Source organism: Dicentrarchus labrax, unplaced genomic scaffold (assembly GCF_905237075.1).
Source record: "Dicentrarchus labrax unplaced genomic scaffold, dlabrax2021, whole genome shotgun sequence".
Classification (NCBI taxonomy): domain Eukaryota; kingdom Metazoa; phylum Chordata; class Actinopteri; family Moronidae; genus Dicentrarchus; species Dicentrarchus labrax.
In genome coordinates, this window is record NW_026136705.1 from 28,150,804 (window position 1) to 28,167,937 (window position 17,134).

Sequence of the window (17,134 nt, forward strand, 5' to 3'; positions counted from 1 at the left end):
GATTGGTGTGGATGGAGAAGAGTGCAGTAGCTATAAAATCACAGTAAGAATTAGCTAACATCTCGAAAAACATTGAAGAACTGAAATATTTTGTGCATGTTTTTACATTTAGAAATCTTTTGAATCATTATGTTTAAGAGGGCCGGTGATGTCGTGGGGGAGGAGCTGGACACCGTGACGACCGTGGCAGAGAGGAGGATGCTGTCCAGGCTTCAGTCTATCTTGGACAATGTCTCACACCCTCTAATCCCCCTGGGATTATTAAAGTATTTCTGATTCTGAGTCTGTTTCTTGTTTTTATTTAATAGAATTTGATGAAAAAACAGGTCAAATTTTTGTATTTTTTCCATTATTTTGGTTTATTGACTTATATAACCTTTAAGCTGAGGTTGTACAGATTTTAGGGATTTGAATCATTTCAAGATAATCAAAGAAATTACGTCACAGTAAGCAAAAATATCAACGTAGTTGCTGGCGGACCATTTCTGTTGCAGAGTTCAAAGAGTTAACCTCACGTACGTTACGTTTGTCAATTACTGTATTTAGTCTTCATCTTTTAGGATATGAACTAAATATCTTTGGATTTTGAACTGTTAGTCAGTTTGGCATTTGGGAAATCCTGATTAATTTTTTACAACTATTTTCCTTAATTTTATGGAACAGTTTAAGTATAATATGTAACATTTAAATTATTAATTAAATAAATTAAAATGTCTAAAAACAACTGGACCCACTGTATGTTATTTATTTTGTTATGTTGTGTTATTACAATATCCCAAATAATTCAAACAATGTTCAAAGAAATCTGTAATTTTATTCAGGTAACAGTGCGTTTCAGTTGTGCTCCTGTCAATGGCGTCATATCTTCTTTACTCGTTCTAGTTGCAATAACTATGAAACACTTCCAATGGCAAGAAAATATATATATTTTTTAATTTATTTATACTTGAAGTAAGTTTGTTCAAGTTAAACTTTTTGGAGAATTCATCTAATTCTGAATTTTCTTCAAAAATAAGTGTTTTTATAAGAAAGAAACAAGCAAGTATCATCAGCAAACAGTAACACAAACGTAAGATGAAGATGCACATTAACTGTGAAATGTGGTTGAAAATGCTGGAAAAAAACTAGTATTTATTAAGAAAATACAATGTTTAGGACAGATAATGTCCACGAGTATATATATTAATTTCAATAAAGAGGAAAGAAAAAGGTTTTTATTGGATAAAGTGAAGAAAAAAGTATGTTTGTTAATATAACATAACACACTGGAGTTAGATGTTTAATGGATCCAGATCTCAGTTGTAATAAAAGCTCAATAATCAGTCAATATATGAACGGTCTGTCACACAGCCAGAGACTCACCATGGTGAGGTAGGAGTAGTCTGTGGCGAGGCCAAGACCCAGCTTGGCCTTCATCTCTGGGGCCATCCCCTTCAGCATACAGTAAAACACATGGTAGTTCCTTTCATCTGAAGCCTGGAGGAAATAATAACATCCATTTGTTAACACAAGAATTATCTGCATGTGTTACTGTTAATATTCACTCTATATTGTTATTGTATGTTGTATTATTAAAGTCTATATCGAGTATATAGAGTTAATGTACTTACAACTATAACTCTTCTGTAGGGGATGCTGTATAAACATATTAAATATGTTTCTAAAACTAATTATGTGTGTATCAAAGTCTGATATATCTTCTTCACTGCACTGGTTCCTTCATTATGATCAACAAGTTAACCAGTTATTTATCCTGAGTCAGTCTCTCATACGCTGTCCTGCTGTCATTAATACACACTAGTCAACCAAATGTGTCCAAATCCGCTGCTGCAAATAGTCCCAAACAAATGCACCATTTACTCCAAAAACTACATTGATAAGCTACTAAAAAAGGTGTTACTAAAAAATAAAACTATGCATTTGTGACCTGTTTCTAAAGATTTCATCAGACAGGATACAAAAGTACCGACTGCCACTCTGTTAATTATACTCTTTTTAATATAGTCCTTTAAACTTTCATCCACTTTACAACAAGCTACAAGACACCAGTCTGATTAAATGATGAATTAAACTATAATCTACAACAGTACATTTAATATCAGATTCTTTCACTGTTGAATGGATCAGAGTTGTTTAAGCTCTGATCCGGTGCCTCACCTGTCGACACACACGAGACTTCTCCAGCAGGTACTGCTCTATCTTGGCTCCTTCGATGGCCCCTCGCTTGTTGAAGTGGATGTCGATATACTTCCCAAAGCGACTGGAGTTGTCGTTGCGGATGGTCTTGGCGTTGCCAAAGGCTGAATGAGTACAGTGAGGTGATGGGAAGCATTGAGTAAACTCACAACCCCCTAACTAAGTGAGTTTATAGATAAGAGTTTCATATATTATATTCAATGTATAATAACAGAACAGAACAGCTGATAAAATGTACATTTAACCCAAATATTAAACACAATAACTGCAGGACGTTTGTGTAAAACAAGAGATTTGGATGAATTTTAAGCAGATTATTTCCCGTGAATATTGATCAGAGATGAGTTTTCATGATACTTTTTATACAATTAATATATTAAGAGTCATACAGACTTTATAGGCTTCTTTTCTCTGACAAATTCTGTGTTTTCTTCTCGTTTTACTATTAACTCTTTGCCTGTTTGAACTTTTCTAACACAGGACGAGGCTGTTTATCAGAGAGTGAAGGCTCTGTGAACATATCTTGTCTTCAGGTCTTCACTGTGCCGTTATCCTCTAATGCTGACATACATATTGGCCTACTGTGTATATATTTTAAGTTTTCTTACACCCCTTAAAATCAAGAAGGCTTTGTGACCCCCCCCCCTTGAAGCTTTGGTGACCCCTAGTGGGTGCCCTGACCCCCCCAGGTTGGGAACCACTACTGTAGAGGACTCAGAGAGCAAAAAAAAAAGTACATTTGACTTCTGAGATTCATTCTTAATCTTGGAAAAATGTAAAACAAATTACTATTTGTCTAGAAATCCATGCAAACTGGGCAAACTCCCCCTGCTGAAGATCATTTGATAGGACTGAAAGCTCCAGAACAGCTAGATAAATAATGTGTTTTTCCAGATGTGCAGCTGTCTGACCTTCCAGGATGGGCGTGGCCTCCAGGACTTGCTGCTCTATCCAGGAGTGTTGACCACTGATGGCTGCGAGGAACTGCAGAATCAGCTTCGTGCTCTCCGTCTTCCCAGCTCCGGACTCACCGCTGTCACACACACAGAAGACTGTTACACACTCGTATGACACACACACACTCTCAACAATACATATATCACACACAACAAAATAAAACATTTAAAAAAATAAAAATAAAGTTTAGTTTCAGCTTAATATATGTCTATAATTTTTATAAACTGTGTCCTCTGACCATCCAGCTGCCAGAATATAGATAAAATAAATACATAATACACTCACAGAAACTACTGCAAGCTTAGTTTAGTGATGAGTAATTTAAAGTTTTTTCTGTCCTGCGTTAAAGGAAATATTACACATTTGGGGAAATAAACTTAGTGACTTAGAGAGTTAGATTAGTAGATTGATACCATGTATGTACATTAAATATTAAGCAACCATAAGCAGCTGGTTAGTTTAGCTTAGCTTAGCATAAAGACTGGAATCAGGAGGGAACAGCTCGCCTAATTCTGTCCACTCTGCCTCCCGAACACCTGTAAAGCTCACTGAGGAAAATAGTGGATTTAATCTGTATAAAATCCAAAGTGTAAAATCAACTAATCACCAGTTTACAGGTTATTTTTGGGGATTTCTTTGTTATTTGTCTGAAACAACACAATAGACATGCTACAAAATGCTCTCTTCTAACTCTTAAGAAAGCAAATCAGGTTTTTATTTACAAATATTATCATTCAGCTGAACTGCAATAAAAGAAAATGACTTGTAATAAAAAGAAATATCATATTTAAACTAAATTAAAGTTACTTAAGTTGTCTTACTGCATTAATAAAGCTGTAGTTGTTAATAAATCTTCTAATTTCCATCCTAACTGCATGTTCCACACACACACACACACACACCTGATGATGCAGCACTGGTCCTTGTTGTTCCGCTGCATGTTGAAGTAACAGTTGTCTGCTATGGCGAATATGTGCGGCGGCAGCTCGCCAATCTTCTTATTGGTGTAGAGGCGGATCTGGTCTGGAGTATAGATGGGGAGCAGCTGGTAGGGATTGACTGCAACCAGGATTGAGCCTGTATATGTCTGCAGGAAGCAAACAACAGAGGAGTGGATGATTGAAAACGCTACAATCCTTGACTATTGTACATTTTAGAGACAATATCTCAAAATCAAAAAGTGTCGTTGAGACTTTTACAAACTACTGTTGTTATATTTTCCAAATCATACAAGAAAGATGTAGATATGATCTTGTTTAATTTGCCCCTATGACTTTTATTTTCTTTGATTCATCGGCATTCCTGACAATTTCACTCTGATTTGATTGTTTGATTTTTTGAATTTGACTGATTGGAAAATGTATTTCATTTACAAAATGAAGTCAATAGAATCTATTACATTAATCACATGAAACTGAAAGCTACAGAAGAAGTTGGAGCAAAGTTAAGTGACTGTAACTGTAACATATGGAAACCAAGAGAAGCCATGAATGAAACGACAATTTTACCCATTTAAAAAAAAAGATCATGACTGAAAATACCTTTTTATCTTGTGATACAAACCTTTGTTTCTTGTGATCTCTGACCAGATATTTGCTGTTGATGTCATTGTGTGATTTAATGCTACATTGGTTTGTGTTGTTTCACCATTGATTCATTCAAAGAAACAGAAACAAAGATTAACACGTCAAAACTTTGGATTACTAATGTGTTAAACTTTGTAAAGGACCAACATGATGTGCGGAGTTCCCCAAGGCTCAATCCTTGGTCCACTTGCATTTAACATTTACGTGGCTCCATTGGTCCAAATTATGCACAACAAATAAAACTAATGACCTGATTTTTGTCAAGATAAGTTCCCTTACTTCTTATTGAGTACTGCCACCTCTGGTGAGTATGGGCGTACCCACCACTGAGGTCACCAAGGTATGGAACACTCCTTTTATAGGGGTTTTACAATAAAAGTTGTGAAATATTTGCCTAAAAATAACAAATTTAATGCTCTGATGCTCTGAAACACCAGGTTCAGTGTTGACCTCTGTATTTCTAACACCCTGTGTATCGTAGTGCTGGTGAGGTCCTCAACGCCTGCGTAACTGTGTCTCCGTGTGACCACAGTTAGCTTAACACTAAGAGAACAGCCCTGAAAATGTCCTTGTTGAAAAGGATAAACACCAAAAGGATCAGGGTTAAGTTTTGTTTAGGTTTGTGCTGAATTATGGTCAGGCACTTGGAGAGAAGATGAAAGACTGAAAGTCAGCGCTCATCTCGACTCCAAGCCAAGAAAACCAAACCAGAAATCTTGGTTTAATCATGGACTCAGAGTTAAAGAAATAGTTGGGAAATACTTTTTAGTATTCTCACTCTTGCCATGAGATAGATGAGACAACCAATACCATTCTCGGTGTGGTTTCGATCTTTTCATCTGACTCTCTGCAAGAAAGCAAGTAAGTGTATTTCTCTTCATCTCAAACTAATTGATAGTAAAAGGGAAGACCCACAAAAACTTGTCCTTGCTTTCATTTCCACCAGGTAACTTCAGCTCATTCAAAATTCTGCTGCTAAAGAAGAAAGAAAACCAAAAACCTCATCATGAGCTTCCAATGGGTCGTAAAATAGTTAAAGTACTGCTGTTTGTCTTTGAATCTCTCAGTGATTTTGGACCAACATGCACAAACTAAACCCTCTTTGTGTCTCAGCAGCATTTATTACTTTGCACCACGAACCTGCAATAAATTTAAAAAAAATATAATACTTGCTGTGACTTTGACTACTTCTAAGTGTGTATTAACAACTTTCCACTGCAGGATGTTAACTTTTTAATTTGCATTTGGATGTTTTATGTTGCATTTCTTGATTTTACTTCTATCTTTAAAGCATCTTTGTGCTTAAAACGTGCTGCACAAATAAACTTGCCTCAGTCATGATGTTGAGATAAAATGATGTTGAGTAAAATAAAGAAAAGTTCATCCATGGCTGCTCTTACCACACAGTTACAGTCGTGACATGTTAAACACGATAAATACAGAAAAAGAAAAAATATGTTAGGGAGGATGCAGCATCGCAAAAAAAATAAAAGAAAAAACGTGTTAGCAAAGTTTTCTGTTTCATTATCATACTCACCCTTCCACCACAATTCGTCTACATGGAGAGAGAGAACAAAACAACCAAAAACTATTAGAGAGCTACCTTAAGGAATACACATAAGCACAAGTTTTTAGGAGCTTGCCCCTCTGGTCAACTGAGCTGTTAAGCTCCAACTACTAGACCACCGTAAGCTTTAATTAATCCTGCGTGGTTCTTGGAATAAAGCTCGTACTCGGGCGTGACGAGGAGTAGCAGCAGCATGCCACAGATCAGCCTCAGTTTGGGAAGAAGAAGCTGAATCCACTTCCTAAACCTTGTTACCAAAGTAACCTGGTTTTGGGTTATGTATACAAAGATTTAAAAGCAAGTAAGCAGTCAGTAATCACTTTTATATCTGGAATCTATACAAACACACTGTATTCACTAGTAAAAACACAACTGCAGGAATTATTTCTTTATCTCGTAACGGTTAAGGACATGATGGTTCTACCTGATTCAACTCTTATTTTTCCGCTTTGGTTTGAGACACCGGGGCTGAGCAATGTGTAAGTATTTAACGTTACACACAGGAGTACAGGGATCTGAAGTGGAGGCATGGAGACTTTAAGGGATGGCTGAAATATATGCTGACTTAATCAATCACATTTATCAATATTTGCTTTGAAAAGTCCTTAAATTAAAATATTTGAACTCAAATCTTCACACATTTTTCTAAATACATGTATTTTTTCGTTGAACTTAAGCCTATCACTTGTGCCCGTAACAGATCATTAAATTAATTTCCTTTTTCCCAACACGTTATTTTTAAAATTAATCTAAATTAATGTGTTAAATTCTGCTTTGAGGGTGGTAATGCCCCAGAAACCAAGAGGTTAAACCAGTTGCTTCACAAAGTCATACATCTGAAATGCATCCAAGCCATCAAAATATGTGATTTTTACGTTATGTTTATTTTAATACTATAGTCCCGTTAAATAACAGCTATCAGAATTAAATAATAAGCGTAATAAAGTACGATAAACAACGATTGCAGTGGCTATATTCGAATCTGATGGATCACAGAATACGATGCAACTCCTGTTATCTCGTAATTATGAGATAGAAGGTCGTATTTATGAAGCAATTGATTAATCTACTAATTATTTTCTAAATGTATCTTTTGATCTGTAAAATGTTAACAAAATAACCCCACAGTGACTTTTAAAAATGTCTTAATTTGGTCATAAACACAAAGATATTTATTCTAGAAGACGATGGAAATCAGTAAATATTCACAATTTAGAAGCAAATATTATTTGATTATCAAAAAAGTTGCTATTTAATGTCATAAATTAATCTGCTAATTACTGAAACTCTTATTATTAGATAACGTCCTCAGTTCTTGTCTTTGGTAACCGCAGTGTGCTCCTGTAGAAATCCTCTAAAGTAACATCTAGTACTCGTCAAAGAGTGAGGCGTGTACGTTCTTTATACTTTATTTATAGTAACGAATAAACTCAATTGCCGGTATTGAAGGTTCAAGTAAACAGCTTAACCTGAATAAGAACTTAACTTGAGCTGTGAACATTTGCCAGGTTACTCCTTCCACATAAAGTGAGGAAGAGCTCTCGATGTCTCCATCACACTGTAGGAGACTGTAAACGCTTTGATAAGAGCTGCAGTGGTTGTTAAAAACAGGGTACTAACGTAGATGACGTGCTCGTTGTAGCGGATGAGCAGGTTGCGGAGGATGCCGGCTTCGTTGAGGTCGCCCAGGCGGATCATGTCCTCCACCCCGTGGATGGAGGTCGGGTGCATGGGTTTGATGTTGGTGGCATTCTGAGGGGAAATCCAGTGTTCCTGTGTGAGAGGAGTAAGAGGAGATTACAACATTGCTCTTATTTTGTCGGTTATAAGATCTAAACCGCTTCGTCTATGAGGTGAGGTGTCAATAAGGTGCACCTCACTGGGGGATGAGAGAGGAGCTCTTTCTTCCAGACAAAGCCGCCTGTCGATCAGGGGAAAATGGGTCCACAAGTCTCCCTTTTTGCAGATATATTCCCACTAAACCAATCCCATGCAGTTTGCCTGGACAGTGACTAATACTTCATACCATGCCCTGTATAAGGCGGTGCCCCTCTTGTAACACCCCAGTCAAAAAAAAAGACACTTCACAGCTCGTTCTCATTCCCAGGTCGTCAGATATAGACGCGAGGGGTTCTCAGTTAACTGGTACACTGGTAAATAAAATCTTTTTGCTTTTAAACTATTTTTTTTGGTCTTTATATGTTGCTGATAACAATCAGTTGAGCCATAATGTGTGTGTTATTATAGTCATAGTATTTTAAATAATCTCTATAGCAGAATCTACTGCAGTATATCCTTTTCACCACACATTGTTCTGGTATAAATATGACAAATAAAGATTAATTTAAAGTGACAAACAACTGTACCATGTACACAATGCTGCAGTCCCACATCTCAACCATTAACTTAACGGGTACAATGTTATTATTACTGACAGAGATGAAGGACAAAACTACAAAAGTAAGACAAAAGATGAAATAAACTCTAAAGAATTCTCCTTTTAAGAATCAAAACCACTAATAAAAACAACGGGAGCAGAGAAACAGTGGGTTTTACTGAGGCTCATAACTCTAAAATACATTTAACATGTGAACAAACAATCACATCCATTCAGAAACATACAGAAAGAGCACTGGCGTACTTCCTGTTGTGTTGTGGACTTACCCTGCCTTCATCATCCAGAACCTGGATCTGACCAGAGTCGCACAGTTTGACCACGGCTCCCACGGGGACGTCAAACTCTCGGCCCGTTTTAAGGTCCAGCCACACATAGTCCCCCTGCATTATAAAACACAGCTCTGGTTTTAACTCTGAAATGGTGAACACGTCCTCAACTAGAAGGTGAAAAAAACTAAAATATAACATTTTTAATATATTAAAATATCAATAAATAGCATGTAGCCTGTTGTTGGTATATTAGTGACATCAAAATGAATAGAGATACAATCAGTGAGACAAAAACATAAAACAGTAACAGTTACAAAACACATTATATATTAATTATTTTGGTTATTTTATAATACACAAATAATATAATATAATGTAATGTAATGACAATACTGTAATAAAATAATATGAATTGATAATACAGTATAAGACTAACTTTTATGTCAATTTGTATTTAATTTTTAGGGCAATAAAGAGGAGGGGAGGTAAGAAATAGAGCTAAAGTGACTAAAACCTACATTTTTATAATAACAATGACAAAATATAATAAATAATATATATTAACAATCTGTCTTAAAGCTGAGATCAATGTAAAGAATTTAACAATAAATCCTTTTATACATTGAATCCACTAACTACAGACTCTAAAGAGCTTAATGATAGATTCTATTACGAGACAGGCAGCAAACATAAAGTGAAGGACCGATATTAAAGTATAATTACTGAATGTGAGACATTAATATGTTGTTATACACACACACACACACACACTTTTACAACTGTTTACTGGCATCTTCTAGTTGTTTTTACTCATTTATTGTATTTAATGAACTGTTTCTTTTCTATTCTTTCTTGTTTTTTTTTTATTAAAAACACTTAAAATATATTAAATTGAAAAAAAAAAAAGTGATTCACAATGAAACCGTTTCCAACTCAGCTTGACTCAACCCAATTGATGATATTGTAGCTTGTCCCGTCTCCAGTCGCCGGTTTTAAAACGAAAGAAACATCAACCTGCTTTAGTGAATCTGAGTTTCAGCTCCTTGTTTGACTTTTAGGTTCACTCTCATCGTCCTCATAGAGCCTGTTTTCAGTGATAAAGCTCTAAAAAGCCACAGCTAGTCTCTGATGAACGTCCAAATATAAATCCAATATTCACTGTTTTCCACACACAGAGCAACATTATCATTAATCTGGAGTCACCTGTTGAATTTAAGTCCAACATTCAACCTCTTTTAGCTCTTTAAGAAGAAACAGATTGACAATAATCTTCCTAATGTGGAAACTATTGATTTATCTCCATCGTAGTGAGTTGGAGAGTTCTTGTGTTTGTCCGACATTAATCGTAGAATAACTCTTCTCTTTCCACCGAAGAACATCTTTTATTGCAGTATCTGACACGTTCACTCTCTTCTTACTCGCCTCCTGTGTTTATCATGTCAGTTTCTCTCCTTCAATCTGTTTCTATGTATGTTGGATAACTGGGAAGTATAAAAGTTGCATCACGCAGACACAGTTACCTACTTTTTCAGCTGCCAACTCGCTGAACGGGAGGATTTAGTCTGAAAAAAGGCTTAAAAACCTGACCACCTTCAGCTCAATATGGACATGATGTAACCCCCCCCCGGCCTCAGAGCTTTATGTTGTTTGGGTATGTAACACTGAGCGAAGTCTAATTTTAGTGTCTGTCAAGTGACCAGCCAGGTTTCCTGCCAAATACGGAGCAAATTTTAACCGGATTTCGAGAAAAATCGTCAACAGAAAAATGTTTAAAATATTTAGAACATTAATATAGCTGCAAACAACATATTTGCTCACTTTGCCTGTTTAGATCACCAGAGAGTTTGAATTAAATGTGTGTTTTACGATTATCTGCAGTGTAAAATTACAGTTTTTGTCTATGGAGTCTGTTGAGGAACAAAATGTCTATTTCTGAAGACCATAATGTTGTCAGACACTTAGAATAACAATCTCACTGTGTTACGGCTGATCGGTGTAAATAACTGAAAATAATATTTAATAAGTTTTCAATACTTTCTCACCTTTCTAGCCTCCTGATACTTAATAAATATTGTTCACATATGAATATTTTATCATGATCTCAACATAAGAGGAGATAAAAACAACGTATGAATGACTATAAATGCTTTTTGCTTCTATAGAGATGAAGTGACTGATGAAAAACAAACTGTATCTACCACAAACTCTACGGCACCAATCTCAGCCCCGCAGTCTAGACCCTGACCTTAAGGAGGCTATTTCTTGCTTCCATTTAACAACACCCAGATGTCGCCCATTGAATGAGATTCATAGCTGAGGCTCTGAGCTGAGATTGAGTCGTGCCCCGCAGGACTCAGGGAGGAGAAAGGCACCGGGATCTAGTTATCGAAGAGAAACTATCGATGGTCTGATATGAAATAAACCAGACTGAGAGAGGAGACGCTGCTGCTGCTGCTATATTTAATCTGCTCGGACTTTGATGTGTTACTGAAAACAACAGCTCACACATTTAGGGTTTATTACTTTATTTATATTACATATGTTTAATTTTCTTACAATTTATTTAATGTCATTTTTTTTTAGGCATTCTAGTGGAAACGCTTTATTTTACAAGGAGTCTCTTATGATCTGTGATTTACCTGCAACATGAACTATTTCCTGTAACCTCCTGTAAGCTTTTCTTTTTTTTAAATTAGCTATTGTTTGTTTGTTTGTTTGTTTACGTTATTGTTATTATTGTGGAAAAATCCAATACATTTATAGTATACAGAGTAACCCTGCCAACGATTGTCTCCCTTTAGGTAACCTCAAGCCATATTATTAGCTAACTGTATTATAACGTGTGGTTGGAAGCTGCACTACAAAAATATCAAATATGATAAAATGATTGTTTTAAAAAATGCTTAAAGAGAATTATTGAAGAGGAAACTAATAAATACTCGTTGGTGAAATGATGATAATTGTCTGTTAGTTCATGAAACATCCAGTCGGAGCTCGTTTGTTCTGTTATTTTTGTGTGTTTGTCTGTAAATTGTGTTAATTGTTACTGTTTTATTTACAGTGTATGCGCATTATGATGTGACGAGTAATGTGAGTGAGTATATTTGTATATTATTGTCACTGTTCTTTTGTCTTATCTTGCTTTTTGCCTGACATGTGTTTGTTTGTATCTGTTTGTATGTTTTATTTCTCTTATTTGTGATTCTGTTGTGTTTTATTGTGAAAATCTGAACAAACAAACAAGAGGTAAATAAGATAACATGATGAATATTTGTGTGAACTGACCCTTTAACACCCTCCGTTTGCCACATAATTAATCCATTATAACTCAATTTGCTGTATCTGACTTTGCTGTTGGAAGAATCTCATTATTTATCAGCTTCCATCTAATCTTTCACTGATATTATAATTTCCTTATTGCTTATCTTAAACAGGCCTTTTATTAACGGTATCACCTACAGTTTGGCTGCCTAAAGAGAGAACAGTCTGCAACAGGGAGAGAAACTTTCTGCCCTCCTTCAAAAGCCAGACACCCTTGAAACAGGTATCAGTACTGGGGCATGATGAGGCTAAAACTATATGAGAGGGAATAAATGGTCTCAAACATGGTGCCTGATGGCCTGCAAGTAGCTCATAATAGTGGTTCCCAATCTTTTTCTTTAAAACACTCCACTTCTGTCATTAAGTGAACTGACGACTCCTGAATAAGTGACATATTTTATGTATATTTCATATTATATTTTCTCATATTATACTCAACTGTACAGTGAACACAACAACTGCAGCAAGTTTGTGTAAAATGAGCAATTAAATGACTTTTAAGCATTTTAGTTTTTATTATTTTCTATGAATATTACATCAGAGATGAGTTTTTCTTATACTTTCAAGGACGTTTTATACAATCCTGTCTGTATTATGTTGTTTTTTTTATGTTTTTTTTTTTCCCTTTATGACAAAGTCAGTGTTTCTTCTCCTTGATATCCATCGTTTTAATGCAGGCTGTTTAGCTGTAAGTAAAGTCTCTGTGAATGTAGCTTGTGTTTAGGTCCTCAAAGCTGATATTTTAAATAATAATCTAACTTTTCATTTAGTTTTTCCCCACAGAAATAAAGGAAATGCTGAGATCCTACCCATGTTTAAAGTTTTCTTACAATCAAGAAGGCCTCCCGACCTCCCTGGTGAAGCTTTGGCGACCCCTACAGAGCACGTTGTATAATCCCAATCTTTAATATTGTGTTTCATAACACTCGACTACACACACAGACTAATCTTTATTACACCTTCTGAGTTGAATCCGTGCTTCCCTTTGTGTCCCGAATGGCGGCCTAAGCCATTGTCAACTTTCTCTGAGTAGTAATTTTAGATTTTCTATCAGTTAATTGACTTTACCTTTGATTAGGCGAGCTGAGTAAATTGACACACCTCACCCGCAATCCCAAATCAAATTGGTTCAATTCTGTACAAACAGTACAAAGATGACTACAGGTGAAAATACACTGTGTTATTCTACTGAAAGCATCAGTTTAACGTGGATGTTCGAGGCACACAGACCTTCACTTAACCCCTCGCTTTCCCCTCTGTGTCTCAAATATAAACTGAAATAGGTTCTTTTCAAAGTAGCAACCGGTTATATAACTACATTATTATATTAATACAGTGGACAAGTGATAAGAGTCTTTCTGTTAATGGTTGGTATAAAGTTATATTCTACAAAGTCTGGCAGCCTTATTTGATGTTTCTTCTATTATTTTACAAGGAGTCTCTTGCAACATGAACTATTTCCTCTAACCTCCTGTATGCTCTTTCTTTTTTAAACCTACAGTAGCAACCTAACATTATTTCCAAAGGCAATAATTAGAGTATTAGAGTCTAGAGTTTCAACGAATCATCTTTAACACTTTAAAACTAGGACGAACACACAAACATTGCTGCTCCTATATTTCCATCATCAGCTGCTGAGGATGCTGATGCAGCTTTAGCCTCAGCTCCAACGTTAAATCATGTTCATATTTACAGGCTTTAAGTTTAATAAAAAAGCAGCTGGAAACATCCATAACTCCACAAACTCCACAGTGACTGTGGAGGTCAACGGCCGACTGTGAAGATTTCCCTAAACTGAGTCAAATAACAGGATGAAAGCAGAATCAACGTGACCTACCTGCTGCAGAATGACCATGGTTCAGCCTCGGGTTGATAGCAGGACATCAGAAGTCACCATGTGTGGGCTCTGCAAAGGAGACAATCGGACGTCATCCAACTGAAGGAACGAACTACTTCTGCAAAATTAATGAATAAAGTACAAAGCAGAAAACAGCACAACATACAAACTCTATACTTAAATGTATTTAGCTTTATTACCAACCGTAAGAACTTGTTTCATATAACTAGTTATGACCTTATAAAGTTATTTTTGTTTTGTTGTCCTGTCTACGAGGAGTTGTACTTTAGGAAGGGAACATTTGCTAAGCTTACTAAATGCTCCACTGTGTTCCTGCGCTAGTTGCTTACTTTGTCTGTCTGACAGTGAACAGTGCTGCTTACTGCTGCTGGAAATAAGATCCACAACAATGAACTAAAAAGGCACTTGATCAATGTTTCATATGTACATACTGACTGGACTAGAGACGTATGATCCAACACATACAGGGGAGTCAATAATCAACTAATGCCCTGCAAAGAATGGACCTCAAGAAAGTAAAAAATCCTGGTTTCTTTGCTGTTGTGAATGAAGAAGCTGTTTAATTTTTCAGTTTTAACAAAAAATGTTTAAAATAAGAAGCTTTTGGTGCCTTAATTTAAGACAAAGTCACTTATTTTTATTGTGCTGTTTGAAGAAATTCAGCCTTATTGTAAGATTCTTTTGACCAAAATACTTATTCTAAGAAAGTCTATCAAAAATAACTGAGTTTTCATTGCTTGTAATAACAACTTGCTTCAACTCTTAGCCTTTCTTTAGGTTTTTACAGTCTTTAGGAAGGCTAGAAGTTTTAAGAAGTCTAGCCAAACTAAACCGGTTTACCCTATCGGTAGATTTATTTGCTCAATACAAGAAAATTTGATTATATTTTAGAATATTTGGGTTGTTTCTAGAAGGGCTGTTCTTTTAGTGTGACGTGTAGACTTATCTCAGGACACTGTTCATATAGAGAAGGTCTACATCGTACTCCTTATAAAATTATTTACGCCCAACAATTCCCACCATGAGCAAGCACTTGGCGACAGTGGCAAGGAAAAATCTTCTTCCTAATATAGGCTAATTTCCACCCACAATAAAGCATCTAAATTTAAATTCATACCACACAGTATCATTAGTTAGAGACCATCAGCCATGTGGTTGAGCTGGACATTGGAGACCAGAGAGGGAAAGGGGGGGTTTAGGGGGTTAAAGGGTCTGGTGGAGGCTGTTAAAGGCTTAATTGGATTCCTGGGACTAATCCCATCGCTTAAGTACGAGCTGTAGTCGTTGCAGTTATGACTGCTGAATCATTTTCTCCCCCACTCTTTCCTTTTGTTACCCTCGTAAACAATGACGATGGTACAATACTGGATACAGTACGGTGGCCTTTATGTTTCCAGTATTTTGACTCTTTGCACATTTTTCAGCTGCAAACTTTAGCGTAAAAGTGACATTTTATAGTAAAAGAAAGAGACAAATAACAACAGTTTACTGCCTCAGTCCTCGTTGTGTGCAGATACTCCCACTTTAAATGCTGGAGCAGTGTCCAGTGTGTCGCTGTATTGAAATCAAATTGATATTTGAAGGAATTACTGAAGCAGAACTGAATAATTCAGATGAAATGTGAAGTGGAACTGAGATTACCCTTTTTCCCTGCTGATTCCTTTCAGGGAATACAAACAAGTTGGAAACATAAATAGCTTCAAACAACCCCAGACTGTATGAGTGATGAAGGTAGCCTGTGTCACAGGGGGCGAGGGGGGGAGGGGCTAAGTGTATTAATGATCCATTAGTGGTTCGATAAGCAGATTAACATTTAGTTGAATGTGCCTCGCTACAAGAAAACTCGGATTCATCTCGAACAGGAGCAGTAAACCTCGTGGAGGCCGGCAGATATACAGCATGAAGTTCATCCACATGCAGAACGTCACAATATGCTCAGCTAATGCCAAGACAGAGCCTCTTATCCAGAACTACAGGGAGCCAGACATCTGTCCCAAACACAGACCTATAGATCTGTACTTAAACTCCACAACCCACCATGTGAAAGCACATACAGACACAAGCCTAAAGTTCTGGTACCTGTAGAGTTTCCACAATTAATTATTTTAGCTGTCAAAGTCCCGTTCCTAAGAAGCTGTGATAGTTTTTGAGACAAACACAATGTTATTTCTTTCACAAAAGGGATGTATTAACATTTCTGTGGTATCAATTTAGAGCTTTCACCACACAGATTACAAACAAATGCCGAGTTCAACGCGTCATTATAACTCAACAGCTCTTTGCTGTTGTTGGGAGGACTCTGCTACCCAACCTGCGACTATCTTGTTTGAGCAATTTCGTTGAGTTTGGGTCAAACTTGCGAGATCACAAAATCACCTGACAATCCACCTTGCCAGGCTTCAATCTAGTGTCCTTTGAGGAAGGTAGCGGCAGCTACGGGGAGTTGGTGCTCAGTGTGACGCAGCGAGAAGACACAACAATGGTGGTTAGAGTAGATGCCGCGATATAGTTTCAGTTATATCAGAACTGGAGAGTTTTTATTCAGTGAAAGAAGAGCGAAGAACGACACTGAAGAGATTTTTTTTTGCTCTTTTCCCGACTGACTTCACTCAGAGTTTGACTACGTTTTGTGGTTCGTTGACCTGATTAGCTGAAGTTTAATCAGCAGCTGAGTGTCCGTCAGGTCTTAAAGACGTGGGTATGATCTGGGTTTGGGTATCGAGGTTATAGAGACTTCTGCAACCCAACAACACTATGAGGAGAACTGTGAGTTAGTTTTATGTCTGTCAGGACGTAATATTTTGTGAATAAATAATAATAATGAAGTGTTAATAATTGTGTAATACTGTATAAAATGACTGTTTTTGTCTGTATGGAGTCTGGATGCTTTGGACAGCAATATAACGGTTGTTACTGGTTAAACAAAAGGATTTTAAGGTCCTTTCCACAATACTGTCAGACACTATAATAATAATAATAATA

General features: G+C 36.4%; 1 protein-coding gene across 1 annotated transcript in view; it reads right to left on the reverse strand.

Annotated features, from left to right (window-relative positions):
• myo7ab (myosin VIIAb) overlaps window positions 1-17,134 on the reverse strand; it is a 50,744-nt gene that overhangs the window by 30,756 nt on the left and 2,854 nt on the right. Inside the window, exons 3-9 of the mRNA XM_051400930.1 lie at window positions 14,132-14,200; window positions 8,971-9,084; window positions 7,927-8,079; window positions 4,056-4,240; window positions 3,108-3,229; window positions 2,158-2,300; window positions 1,363-1,476 (exon numbers count right to left, since the gene is read on the reverse strand). Of these exons, the coding sequence (XP_051256890.1) occupies window positions 1,363-1,476; window positions 2,158-2,300; window positions 3,108-3,229; window positions 4,056-4,240; window positions 7,927-8,079; window positions 8,971-9,084; window positions 14,132-14,149 (849 nt within the window). The 5' untranslated portion in view covers window positions 14,150-14,200. The remainder of the gene's footprint in view (window positions 1-1,362; window positions 1,477-2,157; window positions 2,301-3,107; window positions 3,230-4,055; window positions 4,241-7,926; window positions 8,080-8,970; window positions 9,085-14,131; window positions 14,201-17,134) is intronic.